The following is a 13340-nucleotide window of genomic DNA, read 5'->3' on the forward strand; positions in this document are numbered from 1 at the left end:
AAGACGAGGAGTGAGGCAGGGGGAGGCGTGCAGAGCCGTTCCAAGGCTTTCTCCCCGAAGGTTTACCTGGGTGGCGGGGTCTCGATAGGGGACGCGGGAAGAAGAGGTTTGGGGGAAATAACGTTAAGTTGACTTTGTCATGCTCGTGAAACATTTACAGGAAGATCCTGGGGACGCAGTTGGAATTACGTGTCTCGTGCTCGGGAAAGAGCGTAGGTCGCGAATGGCTACCGCGTTTGTAGGAGTGGATGAGATCCCTTGAGAACGAGGGGAGGTCCAGCACGAGGCCCTCGGGAGGGGAGGCGGGAGAGGCACTGAGACACCAGGTACCAGCCCGGAGTGGACGAGGAGCGGGAGCAAGCCCCGCACAGATGCATGGGCGCTGCGGGGTGACAGAGCCGTATACACAGGGAAGGAAGGGTCCATGGCGTCACGACCGAAGAAAGGCTAAGGACGACGCCGCCTGACCAAAGGGTCCTGGAAGAGCTGTGAGCAGAGACTGCGAACGTGCTCACGGCGGCTGGAGGAAGTCCAGCCCGAGCCAGCGCCGGGCTCCTCATGCTTCCTGGTCCCATCCGGGCCCTGAGCCCGAGGCTGAATCAAATTGTAATTTATGCTAAACGGCTTCATCTGTTTAGGGCCAGGGGCCATCGAGGTGGTTGCACTGACTCTCTCTGGCAACAACCTGATAAAGAATTGAGGGTTTTTCACATTAATTGTCTTCTTTATTTGTGTGAGTTGGGGCTGGGTTAAGAAGGTAACTGACTAAAGAAGTAGAAGAAAAACATGACAATGAAGGAAAAAATAAGAAGTATTTGCTTTTCTGAAAGGTGACGTGCCAAAGAGAAGTTCTAGAGCCCTTTTTTTCTGCTTCCACGTAGTCTTGGGTCTATTTGTAGGAAAACTATAAGCTAGCATGTCCAATGGAGGCTCCGATGGGCTAGCAAAAAATGAAATCACCATGTGATTTGTTCTGAATTTCTCAAAAAAAAAATGGTTTTACTAAAAGACTTAGTCAGTGTGGAGACTCAAAGCGTGGTCGGTGGATAGTGTGGAAATCGAGAGTACAGAAATTGAGAGGAAGCACTTAAAAATTGTCGGGGCAAATTTAGAATACTGTGACATGCAGCCATGTCCTGAGTGGACACGTCGTGGGGCAGGGCGTAAGCGAGTTTGGGTGGCGTGAAACTCACCCAGCGAGTCACAGGGGGCGTGACCCGGGCCCTAGTCATGCGCGAGAGGACCAGGCATCAGATCACAAGAGTCTGGAAGTTTTTTAAAATAACTAAACAATAACAACAACAACAAACCGACAGATGGTTTGAGACGCACGGCGTCAGATCGCAACCCATTTGCAAGTTCAACTCGTAGTTAGTTTAGGACAAGGTAATGGACAGAGAGTTCGAACACACACCAGAAAATCTGGACGCAAAGCGAGAGGAAAGTGGGATTCGTGGTCGAAGATGGGAACTGGCGATGGAAATGTACAAAGCGATCTCCTGAGCAGACCTTCTAGATTGAATGTGGGCTGGTTTATTTTTAAAATCGATCCGTTCATTGCGATATCCCCCCAGGGTGTAACAGTACCTGACACATGTATAGTAGGCCCTGAGTAAGTATCTATCGGATATTGAATTGGTTGTTCTAACTACAACATAGAGGATAGACTGAGGAGACGAATGGCTACTATTAGAAAAAGCAGCTGCGAGAACTTGAAGACAGTCTGAATACAGGTTGTTAGGACCAACCAGCCCAGTGAACACTAAAATAAAGATAATGAAGAGCGAAGAAATAGTGAGAGAACCCTCCGGTCTTCCCCATCCGAGCGTGGCTATCCGTCAAGGGCCAGTGCAGAATTCCGGGGTCACCCCTGACTCCTCCTGTCGTCTTTGTCCCCAGTATTCTGTCACTTTCCAAGTCCTAAATATCTCTGTATTCTGCCTTCTCTTTCTCCCACTCGCCGGGTCAAGCTGTAGCACCCTTCCCAGGAGCTTTTCCAACAGCTTCCTAAACAGTCTCCCTGCCCCAGGCTTACCACCCCCCACCCCCCACCCCTCGTTTAAACGTCCTTTCAAAACTGAGAATCTGGCATTTGTACTTTATCGTTTAAAACCATTAAATGGCTCTCAATTTACCTCATCCGCTTAAGCGATAACTAAGCTATAAATAATCAGCCCCTGACAAGGCTCTGTGATCATCTGGAGCTTGCCTCACCCTCCAGCCTTTTCTTCTGCTCCTTATCCAGTGATCCATAAACCTCAGTGACACTAAACTACCTGTCGCCCTGGCCCCCGGGGTGTGCCACGCGAGTCTGTGCCCCCCCCAACCCCGCACGCGTCTGCTGCTCCTTCTGCCTAAAGCATCCCCACGCCCACCTGCAACTCCATCTACTAGTTTCCTGCTGCTGCTGCAACGAATCGCCACAAACCGAGTGGCTTAAAAATGACACGAATGTGTCATCTTACTTTGTTGCTATCCGAAGTCTGAAATGAGCCTTATGGGGCCCACGTCAAATCGATGGCAGAGCTGCAGACCTCAGGCTCAGGGAGAGAATCCATCCTTTGCCTTTTCCAGCTTCGAGAGGCTGCCCACGTGTTCCGGCTGATTCCTGCCTCCGCTTCCACCGGCTCCTCTCTTCCGGCTCTGCCCCTCCTGCCTCCCTTTCAAGTAAAGATCCTTGTGAGTACCTCAGGCCCACCTATCACCTATCGTCTTTCCTTCTTCCCCGAATTTAATCACACCTGCGACGTCCCCGTTGCCGTGTAAGGTAACATGTTCACGGATTCAGGGCAGGGACACATTTGGAGAGCCATCGTTCCGCCCGCCATGCCATCCGGCTCCCACTTTCCTCTTAAGGCTCGGCTCAGGTCCCGCTCCTCCTGTGATGCATCCTCTGCTAATCCTTGCACTCGGGGCCAGCCACTCTCTATTTTGGGTCCCATGCATGCCACCATGACGACACGGATTAGCTGGCATTGCATATCTTAGTTGTTTAAACATGTCTATGTCTCTACTAAACTTTGAGCTCTTGGCGGGGGGGTGGGGGGCAGCTTATTTATCTTCGTGTGGCCAGCACCTCATACAACACGTGACGTGTAGTAAATACGAGCTAAATTTATTATTATTTTTTAATTAACGCGCCAGGCGCTGTCATGACCAATCTTCCTGTGACGTCAAGATGTAGATTTAAATGGCGACTGAAGCTACAGTGCCTCTTGGGCTCTCTAGGGTCATCTCCTTTCATGCCCGCCCGTACGCCTCGTGACCCGGTCTCACACCTGCTTCCTCTCGACTCACACGCACTTTCTACACCTTCTTGATCGTGCCAGGCCTTTCCCATCCTCATCTCTCTATCCATAATGTTCTTCCTCCAACTTCTCTATTTTACGACTCTCTATTCGTTCTTCAAGGAACAAATCAAAAAATTTCCCTCCGCGATGCCTTTTACGATCTCCCCAAGACAGAATGAGTTGCCTCCTCATTTGGGTTGCTGAGATAGTTTGTACATATCCGTATGACATATCTCACGTTGTGTTTGGCGCGGTTATATACATACCTGTTCCCCCACAAGGGTGTGCAAGGACCATATCTTGTTTATAATACAGTTAGGCATATAGCAAGTGCTTGAGAATGTTTGTTACATTAAACCGAACATACGCAGGCGTGAGCATGGAGGGCAATAGGAAAACCAAAGATAAGAGATGCCCTTGGGGAAAGGTAGGGAGGAAGGAGGAGGCAGAGATGGCGTCAGAGAGCGTTAGGAGTCTCAGGGAAGCCAGAGGGAGATGGAGACCAGACTGATCTCTAGCTGATTAGAGAGGAGAGCAAGGGCCGTAGCACCAAAGGCCGCCGAGACGCAGACCTGGGAAATCCATGAGAAAGGCCATTGGCCCTGACTTTTCAGAGCTCCGACCGATTTTAGGAAGCACAACTTGGAACGTGTTCGGTCGGGGCCCTGGGTCTACTCCCGTTTTCAGATCAGGAGAAGAAGGACCTCCGGAAGATAAGTGACTCGAGGAAGAGGAAAACCAGACTTCTAATCTGATCCATCGATCTGAATGCCTGAGGATACCATAGCCAAGCTCCAAGTCGTGTTGGAAGGCTTGGTTCTTTCATTTGATACAGGGAGCTGTGGGTAGTTTTCAGGGCATGGGGGGACCCACTGGATGTATCCCCAGTAATAACCAGATGTTTCATCAATGGGGTACAGCCAGCCTAGAAGTCTAGGGGTCCTTGGGTTCAAGGGTGAAACGGCTCATCTCGCTTCAATTTCTGCTCCATGAAACTTTTCCTGGATGATGGGATTTCTTTGTACGAGGCAGTCTCTGGCCCAGGGAACCAAAATCCCCCATGCCTCTGCCTGCCTTGAACCTTACTCTCCTGTCCCCCCCCGACCAAAACTGCTCCTGGCAGCATTCTGCACCCTGCGTCCTGCTTGGCTGAGCCCCACCACCAGCTGTCCGTCTTGACCCATCCTGAGTCTGGGCTAAAGCAACGCCTATGCTTGCCACCTGCCTGGCTTCTCTCCCAAACTGATTTCATGTCTCATCTCGTTCTGTGACCTGCTTCTGTTGTGTCCTAGATCAGTCTCCTCCGGTCCGGCAGGACGTGCCTTCTCCACAGGAGCGAGCATGGTTCTCGGGGGATGAAAAACGACTCAATATTTGAAAGTATAAAGTAGGAATATACATACAGGGTATAAACCGATACAACAATATACCCGTGGCATTAAAATGTCACGGGGGAGCAATTAAAGGTGTCTGAAAAGGCTCCTTAGGAGGGCAATAATTACGGGGGAGGAGGGAGAGGCCGAGAAACAGCGTGATCATTGACGAGACTGAAATTCAGGCTACGAGAGGAACATCAGAGCCGTGGAAGACGAGGAAAAGGAGGCAGCCACGTGGTTACTTGACTGAGAAGGAGCTTGTGGAGAGGAGTCCGACCTAGCAAACGCATTTTGAGCAATTCTTATGCACTACGAGCTGTGCGAAACCCTTGCCCACCGCGAGCAGGAAGCTGCTCATTTTAGTCTCCACACACACGTTCCTGACAGGAACAACAGGGACATTTTCCGTGAGGACAGCAGCCTACCTGTAACCTCTGCGCTTCAGCAGTTTTTATGCTAATTACGCCCTTGGAGGCAACTCCTCATTCGCATTTTGCAACCTAAGAAAAAGGAAAAAGGCGCCCCGGCTTGTGCTTGTAGAAGATCCTTTCATGGCAGCCTTTCAACTGGGTTGGGCAATTCGAAAGATGCGGTTGTAATCATGCCTGACTCATTAAGGCGCTGTAGGGAAACCTGAACGTCTCTTACTGACTTTTGGAAAGAGGCAAGGAGACTTGAGATCCTCCTTAGCCAGGCTAGAGAGAGAGAGAGAGAGAGAGAGGTTGGCTAGGGGAAGAAAAGTCTTCTGAAAGGAAGTTCCGCCATCATTTGCGCCTGCCTGTTCTTCTAGAGTGTGACCTTTATTTGATAGTTTGTTTTGACTTGCGATTCTTCCCTCCTTTGTTCTCTCACAGCCTTCATCAAGAACGTGCTGCCCAGTCTTCACATTTCTCCCAGTCAGACTGTCTGCGCTACACACTCGACCCCCGAGCTTCCCTCCTGAGTCCCGGCCGGCCTTGCCGTGAGTGCCGAGGCAGGGTTGCCGTTGGGGCGGGAAGCCTGAGGGGGAGGATGGATGAGCCATAATGGCCACTTTGAATCCTCAGCCAATTCCTGGCGGCTTATCTGCGTCAAATCTTGTTTTCATCTTCGTGTTGACTTTATCACCCACTCCGAGTGCTTAGCCGTGATGGGTGTTGTCATTAGCTCTGTTTCTTCACAAAGCCAAGAGCGTCAGTCAAAACCTTCTCTTTAAGTGTCAAGTTGACCAGGAAGAAAAAGGACCGTCATTGTTTTATTACATTTGACATGGTTTTAGGTGTCATTATTTATGTTTAGTCGGATTAGTCGAGGGTGTAGGCACAGCCTTGTTCCTTCCTCCTGGTCGTACTTCATACTCTAGAAGGAAGAGAAGAGATTAAGGGAAGATTTTTAAAATGCGGGTTTGAGTGGGAGTCGGAACCATAGGTAAATAAATATGCGACTTTGGGAAAGAGGGAAGCGTCTCTGCTGAGGTTAGAATGCGCCTGAGAGAGACCGTTGACCACTGGGGATTAGAGACAAGGGACACTGGCGAGAAATTAGGCAGCTTTTCCAGTTCTGGGTCATTTTCACATATACTTTTCAAGTTTTGTAAATTCTTGGAACATTGAACATACCCATTTTAGCAATTCTTTCCATATAGTGCATATTTCCGGGCTGCCATGAATTTTATCCCTGCTGCGACATGGGCCGGCTCTGTAACTTTCAGCCTTCTCAATTCTCCCAAGATAGTATGAATAATGGAAAACACGCGGGCTTTGGGATTATTACCACATGGGTTCACATCCTGCCCCTAGCGCTGATGAGCTTGCTGACCGTGGATGCCTTACCCAACGTCTTCGAGTCTCGGCATCTTTGTTTGTTAAATGGAGATGAAGAGATCTCCCTTGCAGGGATGTGGTGAGGATCTAAAGAGATCGCGTGTGAAACTTCCAGCACAGGGGCGTCACTAAACGAATGGCTGCTCTCTTAGCAGTATCTGCACAGAGGCGGGGAAAGGCCAGGTGGCAGAAGGCAGGGCCTGCCGAGCGCATTAGCCGCTAGACGCTTTCTTAACCTTATGGTTTAATAGGAGAATGAGGAGTGTGCAGCCTAGACCCCATGGGCTTCCAGACCTGTTTTATTTCTGCAGGATCTGGTCACCACGACGATCAGAATGTGCAGGGGTGAGAGAACGGGAGAGGGAAAGGGAGAGGAGAAGCGAGAGGAGCGGGGAGAGAGAAGGGGAAGAGTAAGCAGGGAGGGTCTGGCCAGCATCCCTTCCGTGGTAGGACAGAAACGAGAGATAAATGGCGGCCTGCTGGTTCCGTGCTCACCAAGCCGAGAGACCCAAGTATTTCCCACTCGGTCTCCACAGATGTTGCTCCTTAGCTCTGGATAAGTCCCCCAGAGAGTGTTTTGTCAAAAACAAGAACGGCAGCTGCCTAACTGCCTCGTCCATGATGCTGACAAACCCGTGCGTCATCAAAGAAAGAGAGAGTCACGGGAAATTAAAGCCTGCGGCCCGTCCTCCCGGTCGGGGAGTCAGGTGGCTGGGAAGCGGCACGTCTGACTCTTGCTCATCAGCAGAGCGCCTCTTTGCGCCCTCCTCCTCCTCTCCGCCCGCCCGTCCGCCGCTGGGCTTCGCCGGGTGGGCCGCAGATGCCCACCTCGATCATTAATCATCGCGTGTGCGCCCAACGTTCATCCAACACACCTACACCGAACGTCTTCCGCGAGAACAGCAACAATGATAAGATAGACGGGCTGTAGAGTATGGCAGAGGGACCGCGGTCGATAATGGGGTGAGGACCACGCGTGGTGCCGGGCGGGTACCAGACTCACCGTGGCGACCGTTTCGTAAGGTCCATAGATATCTAATCGCAATGTTGTACGGCTGATACTAATCTTACATGCCAGCTATGATTCAGAAGTACATTTAAAAAAATAAGAGACCCCGACCGTGCAGTCGAGTAGGTCCCAACACAGCAGTCCTATGTTCGTTCAACTAATCGTTAAATGGTGCGTGGAATATGCAGAAACCAATTGTAGAGGAGCTCAGGGAAAGGCGCGATGAAACCTAGGCGGGCTTCACGAAGGAGGCGACGTTTGATCTAGGCGCCCGGGGCCTAACTGGGGACCAGCTGGTAGGTTGAGGGGCATGGAACACAAGCTGTACAATATAGGACAGCAGCGGGGGAGGACGCCACGTGGCCAGAACGGCCAGGGACTTTTGTCCCAGCCTGTGGAATTTGGGCTCTCACCATAGAAGATGGAGAGCCACTGGTCAGTTTTAAGTACAAAGCGATAGGATTATCTTTGTGTTTGGGACAGTCTCGTGGCCCTCGGTGTAGTGTAGAGACTGAAAGAAGGTGAGGCCAGAAGCCAGAAGACCAGTTAAGAAATCATTACTTGTATCAAAAGCTGTCAACCGGCCCAGGAGGATAAAGATGGAGATAAAGTTGACTGAATTTGGCAGTCGAGGACCTTTGGTGACATCTAGAAGTAACTTTGCTAGAATAATTCAAGCAGAAGCCAGGTTACCAAGCCGGTGGTTCTCGGAGCGTGGTCTCCAAACCATCAGCATCAGCATCACCTGGGAACTTGTTAGAAATGCAAACTACCCAGCCTTAACCCAGACCCTGCCCCAAAGCTCTCGGAGCGGCTTCCGGAACGTGTGTTTTCACGTGTCCTCTGTGTGATTCTGACGTGTGCTGAAGTTTGAGAACCAGTGGCCTAAACAAATCTTTCTCCATCCCTTCTCTTAAGTATTCTTTACCTGAAACTCAACGCCTCTGAGCTGCTGGTGTTCCCTAAATAATCAAAACGTTATGGCTTCTCAGACCTCTGTGGAAGCCCTTGCCTCTGTCCGTCACCTACTCTGCCCCGGCCCCTCCCCCGACTCAGCAGACATGTAGGGTCTCTACCTGGCGACGGTGACTTCATCGTTTGAGATCTAACTTGTGCCACCTCCAAAGAAGTCCTTTCAGGTCCCCCCAGGTGGCCCTTCTGTAGATGCCTTCGTGCATTTTCCGATCGTGACACTTCATTTACTGCGTTTTGTTGTTTGGTTAACTATTCGTCTCCCCACCAGCTAGAAGCTCCTCCGGAGGAAGGACTGGCTTCTTCATGTCTGTTTCCCCACGGGGTAGATGCTCAGTAAAAGCAGGGAGAGGAAGCTGTGATGGGTTGAGGAAGTAAGCACATCAGGAGATAAACCACTCCTTGAAGAGGTTTGGGCGTGAAAGAGAAATTTGTCTGAGTGGATAATAGCAAATTATGTGCATATGCCGTGAGGCCTGGAGAAAATTGTTGGCTGAGGGGATTAAAGTAGTAGAGAGGGAGAAAGAACAGGGAGGGACGGCGGGGGCGGATGGATCATGAAGGGCAAAATGGTTTCTGGGAAAGGCGGAAGGGATGAGAGCCATGGCCAGTGGGGAAGGATTAGCATTGGAATGAAGCAAAGACTTTTCTCCGAGATGTAAGGGCCAGAAATAAAGGTGCATGCATGAGAGGTAAGCTGTGAGGTTGAAGAAGAGAGGTCCGGAGAGTTCTTAGATGGCCTGCCAGTGTAGCATGGGGGTGCTGGGGAAGGTTTTATAGGGGAGCTGATCTTTGAGCTAAAAGATGTTTTTAGTGAAGTGGGAAGTGAGGCCTTTTGCTGGAAAGGAAACGGAACAGAAAGAGGGAAAGAGGCCCTGGGGCGGGTAGTGAAGTCTTGCAAATGCCCTGCTGGTCGTGGGGGATGGTGGTGAGGTGACTGAGCAGCAGGGGATTCTTGGGGGCTGATCCATTTCCGCTGCCGAAAGGCCCACCCATTCACTCCCACTGGCTTCGTCCATGGGAGCAGCGTGGGAGGACCCTCCGCAGGGAGGGGCTGTCTCAGCAGCTAGGTGGACCCCTGCAGACCCAGATCCCCACGGTAATACAGAAAGCTTTCTTGCTCTGTTTATCGTCAGTGCCGGAATCTAACGCAGAAACTAACAATGCTACGTCTGACAACTGCAGAGCAACAAAGGCAAAGGTTATGATATACAGAGTAGCCGAGAACACAGAATACAAACTATGTGGACGTCTCGATTATCACCATTTGAAATGTGCCCTTGAAGGAAGAACTAAATACACTAAAGTGTTGTCAGTGGTGGTATTCTAGGTGACTTTCCTTTCATTTTTAGGGGTATATGTGTTTTGTTAATAATTTAAACGAAGACATGGCAACAAATAGAACTGGTCCTTTCCCTTCTTTCCTAGTCTTTTATTTGGCACACGTAGAAAGAAGTATTTCCAAACACCAGGCTGCAGTGTGGGGCCAGCCACCTGCAGAGCTGGCTGGCTGTTCCTCGCCCCAGGGGCAGAGCAGGGAAATGAAGTTTTCAAGTTACCTCGGGGTTGGAGGCGGACGAGCAAGAGATGGGGAGCGCAGAGGAGGAGTGTGACCAAGGCCCTGTCTCAGCAGACGTGGAGACCAGGCTGCCGGTAAATGATTATAATAGGACAGCGCATGCCATGCTCAGGTGGAGAGTCTCGGCGCTGGGTGGGGCTGGATCCCGGAGGCGGAGATCTGCGTGCGGGGAGGCGCACACAGCATTCTGAAGTCACCTGGGTGCCACTGGGGGTGGTCGGGTGGACCTGGGCTGTGCCCCCCCTGCTCACAGCTGCGTGCTTTGGAGCACCTTCTCAGGTTTCACTTAGTCTGTCGTGAAATAGGAATAATAATAGTACCTACTCATAAACCGGCGGGAGCTTTACAGACAGCAAGGCAGGTAATGTGCTGCACCCAGCGCTGGGCGCACAGTAAGCACTCCGTAAATGTCTGTGGCCGTCACCGTTACTAGTGTGATCATTATCCACACATACTGACGATGGCGGGCACCGATTCGGACTCTTCAGAGGGAGTTCAAAGTTCAGGGAGGTGTCAGAGGACTCCGAGAGCGGGCCCCTCCCACCGCTGCGGGCTGACCCGAGGCCTCAGGGACAGAGGAGCATCCCGCACAGGAGGAACTCCTCGGGGCTTCTTCTGCTCAAGTTGGTGCCACTTCCCCACTTCTCAGCAGGTGCATACTGCCCCGAGCACCCTTCACCTTCCTCTCCCACTCTCCTGTTCTGTTTTTCTTCTCTTCAATTCTTTTTACTTCCCTTTTCTCCTCAAAACCCCAAGCGGTAGATAGATGAGTAAGGAACCATGCGGCCTGTTCCCGAGTCTGCCTTTTTGAAACCCGAAGCTCGGCTCCTAATCCCAGGAAGTCAGCCTGTGTTTGCCCCCATCCATTCCTTCTCCTGCTTAAAAAAAGACCAGCACCCCCAGCCATTGTCTTGTAGATGCTCTTAAATGGCCGTCATCAGCAGACAGACAAGGATTCCAGGCCATCGGAGCTCAATGAGGAATGCTCGTGAGGTAATTGCATCTTGCAAAAGAAACCAAGGGGGGTGCGAACTGTCTCTTCAACACTAACGTGTACTTTCCTGGACTCGGATGTAGACGTTAATGTGAGAACTAGTCTCTGGCCTGCTAGCGTCTGTTAGCAGGTGTTGTCCTGCTCAGACTTTTAGTAAGCGCGTTAAGAAGGAAGGAATCAAAGGTGTGACAGGAAAATGTTTAGAACCGCGATCTGAGCCAGAGAACAGAGCGGTGGCATCACACTGTTCTGAACAGAAATCGGAAGGATCAAAAACAAACACAAGTTGGTATCCAGATCAGGTGGAGCCACACCAGTCACCAGCTGAGTTCCAATTGCACATTCCATTCCACGCCGATGAATAATAATGATGTACTTTCAGCTTTGTTTGGTAGCAGAGAATTTGTATATTTACAGGGTCATTATCTTCAGCAACAGATACCTGCTCTGAGCACAGCAATTACCACCTCCGTCCCTGCACACATTAGCACGCACACACAACACTGATTTGTACTTTCCTATAAAATTACTCTTTCCCTTTTTAATTAGAATGTTTTCAGAAGCAAACCCTATCGTTAAGGCCATGTACGCTTCTATTATAAATACCGGTTGCCAGCCATTAATTATCTCCTGATGAATTACTTCAGGAGTTTTCTTACTGCTTACTTTTAAAAATTGGGATTTCCTTTCCTTACTTTTGATGACTTCATCCTCATACTTGTTTAACCATCTCGAATTTCACATAATCAGAAAATGTTCCCTTTTCTTCCGCTTCAGGGGACTTATATGTGCTCTGTACTCAGACAGACGATTCTTTTTTTCATACTCGAAGGTGGAAACCGTTTGTACGCCCAGACCTCACTACTCAAGAATTCCTTGACTAATGTGAGGGAGGAATATAAGAAATATTGGGTAGAAACAGTGGAGGAGTCTCCGAGAACAAACACATAAACATCTCACAAGTATCCAGAGTTGCATAACCATTTGAGTGACCGAAGCACTGCATGCAACTCATCCAATAATACCGTGGTCTGATAATTACAGAGTTCTGGATTTATGTCGCTCTTGAATTGGGGCGTTGTCCTGATGCATACAGGCCAATCCTTTCTTTTACATCATTATCTATGAAAAGCATGTACCATTTAGGAATTGAAGTGTAAAACTTCCAGCATGAAATACTTAAAAGAAAATTTTAAGTCAGATTGTAAAAGTGAACATTCTTATACTAATTCTTCTCATGGGTAGCAGAGAATTTCAGATTCCTAGTTAAGTTTTATAGATACCATTTGTCATACAGCACATGCACATGAGAAGAGTTAATTGTATGTACAAGGACAATCTTGAATTTTCTTCTCCTCGACATCAATTGAATTGAGATAGTCACAGTCCTAAAAGAGCAGAAATATGTCAAGAAGTCCAAATCACAATTTCTCCTATTACTTAGACCCTTCATCAGAGCAGAGACAATCATGCAAAGTGTCTAACTGGTTCCTAATTCTAAGAGCTAGTTTGGATCTTGAACCTGACTCCTACCTTTTGGAACTCGTCCTCTGGCTGAACCTGGTGGACCTCTCAGAAGGTGCACTTCCTCTGTGCCCTATGCAAGGCAAAGAACCAACTACTGTGGGGTTTACAAACATGAATAAGGGATGGTTTCTGTGTTTACGCTGCTTACTGCCCAGTTGAATAGGCCATCTAGATTCATTCATATCTTGCAGGCCGGGGACGGGACCAAATGAAAATCGCCCTAGACTTAATCACAGCATTCTCTACTTTCCCATAGCCCTATGCTTTCTCTCTCTGCTTAGTTATATTGTTTGTGAGTTGTCCCTACCCTCCTCAATGCCACGTGATCTCCAGGGAATAGGGGCGAGGGCTGGTTCATGTCGTCCTTGTCACAGATTCAAGGACGTGCTTTGCAGTGGGTAAACTCTCAAAGACTGCTTTTAAGTCTAAGAAGGCATTTGCTCGCGTAGGCTTCCTAATTACAGTGGGCCAGCTTGTTCTGTACCAATAAGCAAGTGATAAGAAGCTGGTGGACCTTTGTCCAGAGGTCCCTACTCTAAAAATCGTCTCAGATGTACATCATACTGTTGCAGGAAAAAAAAAAAAAAAAAAAAGAGGAATCAGACTTAATCAGAAGTCAGAAACAGTGGGGTTCGTCTTAGCTATCAGTAACTACATATTTAACCTTGGGCAAGACGCTGAAACTCTATCTAAGTTTCCCCATCTGTGAAATGGGAATAATAATGACTGGCTTGGCTATTTCCCACGATCCTTTGAGAACCAAATGAGATAAGATGCTTAAATGTCTTTCG

At 49.4% G+C, this 13340-nt stretch overlaps 1 protein-coding gene across 2 annotated transcripts in view; it reads left to right on the forward strand.

The window, feature by feature from the left end:
* NOTCH2 (notch receptor 2) overlaps positions 1-13340 on the forward strand; it is a 155479-nt gene that overhangs the window by 9900 nt on the left and 132239 nt on the right. For both annotated transcript variants that reach the window (XM_036235008.1, XM_036235007.1), the window contains exon 2: positions 5521-5627. In XM_036235008.1, coding sequence (XP_036090901.1) covers positions 5521-5627 — 107 coding nt within the window. The remainder of the gene's footprint in view (positions 1-5520; positions 5628-13340) is intronic.

The sequence above is a fragment of the Rousettus aegyptiacus genome, unplaced genomic scaffold (assembly GCF_014176215.1).
Source record: "Rousettus aegyptiacus isolate mRouAeg1 unplaced genomic scaffold, mRouAeg1.p scaffold_m13_p_17, whole genome shotgun sequence".
NCBI lineage: Eukaryota > Metazoa > Chordata > Mammalia > Chiroptera > Pteropodidae > Rousettus > Rousettus aegyptiacus.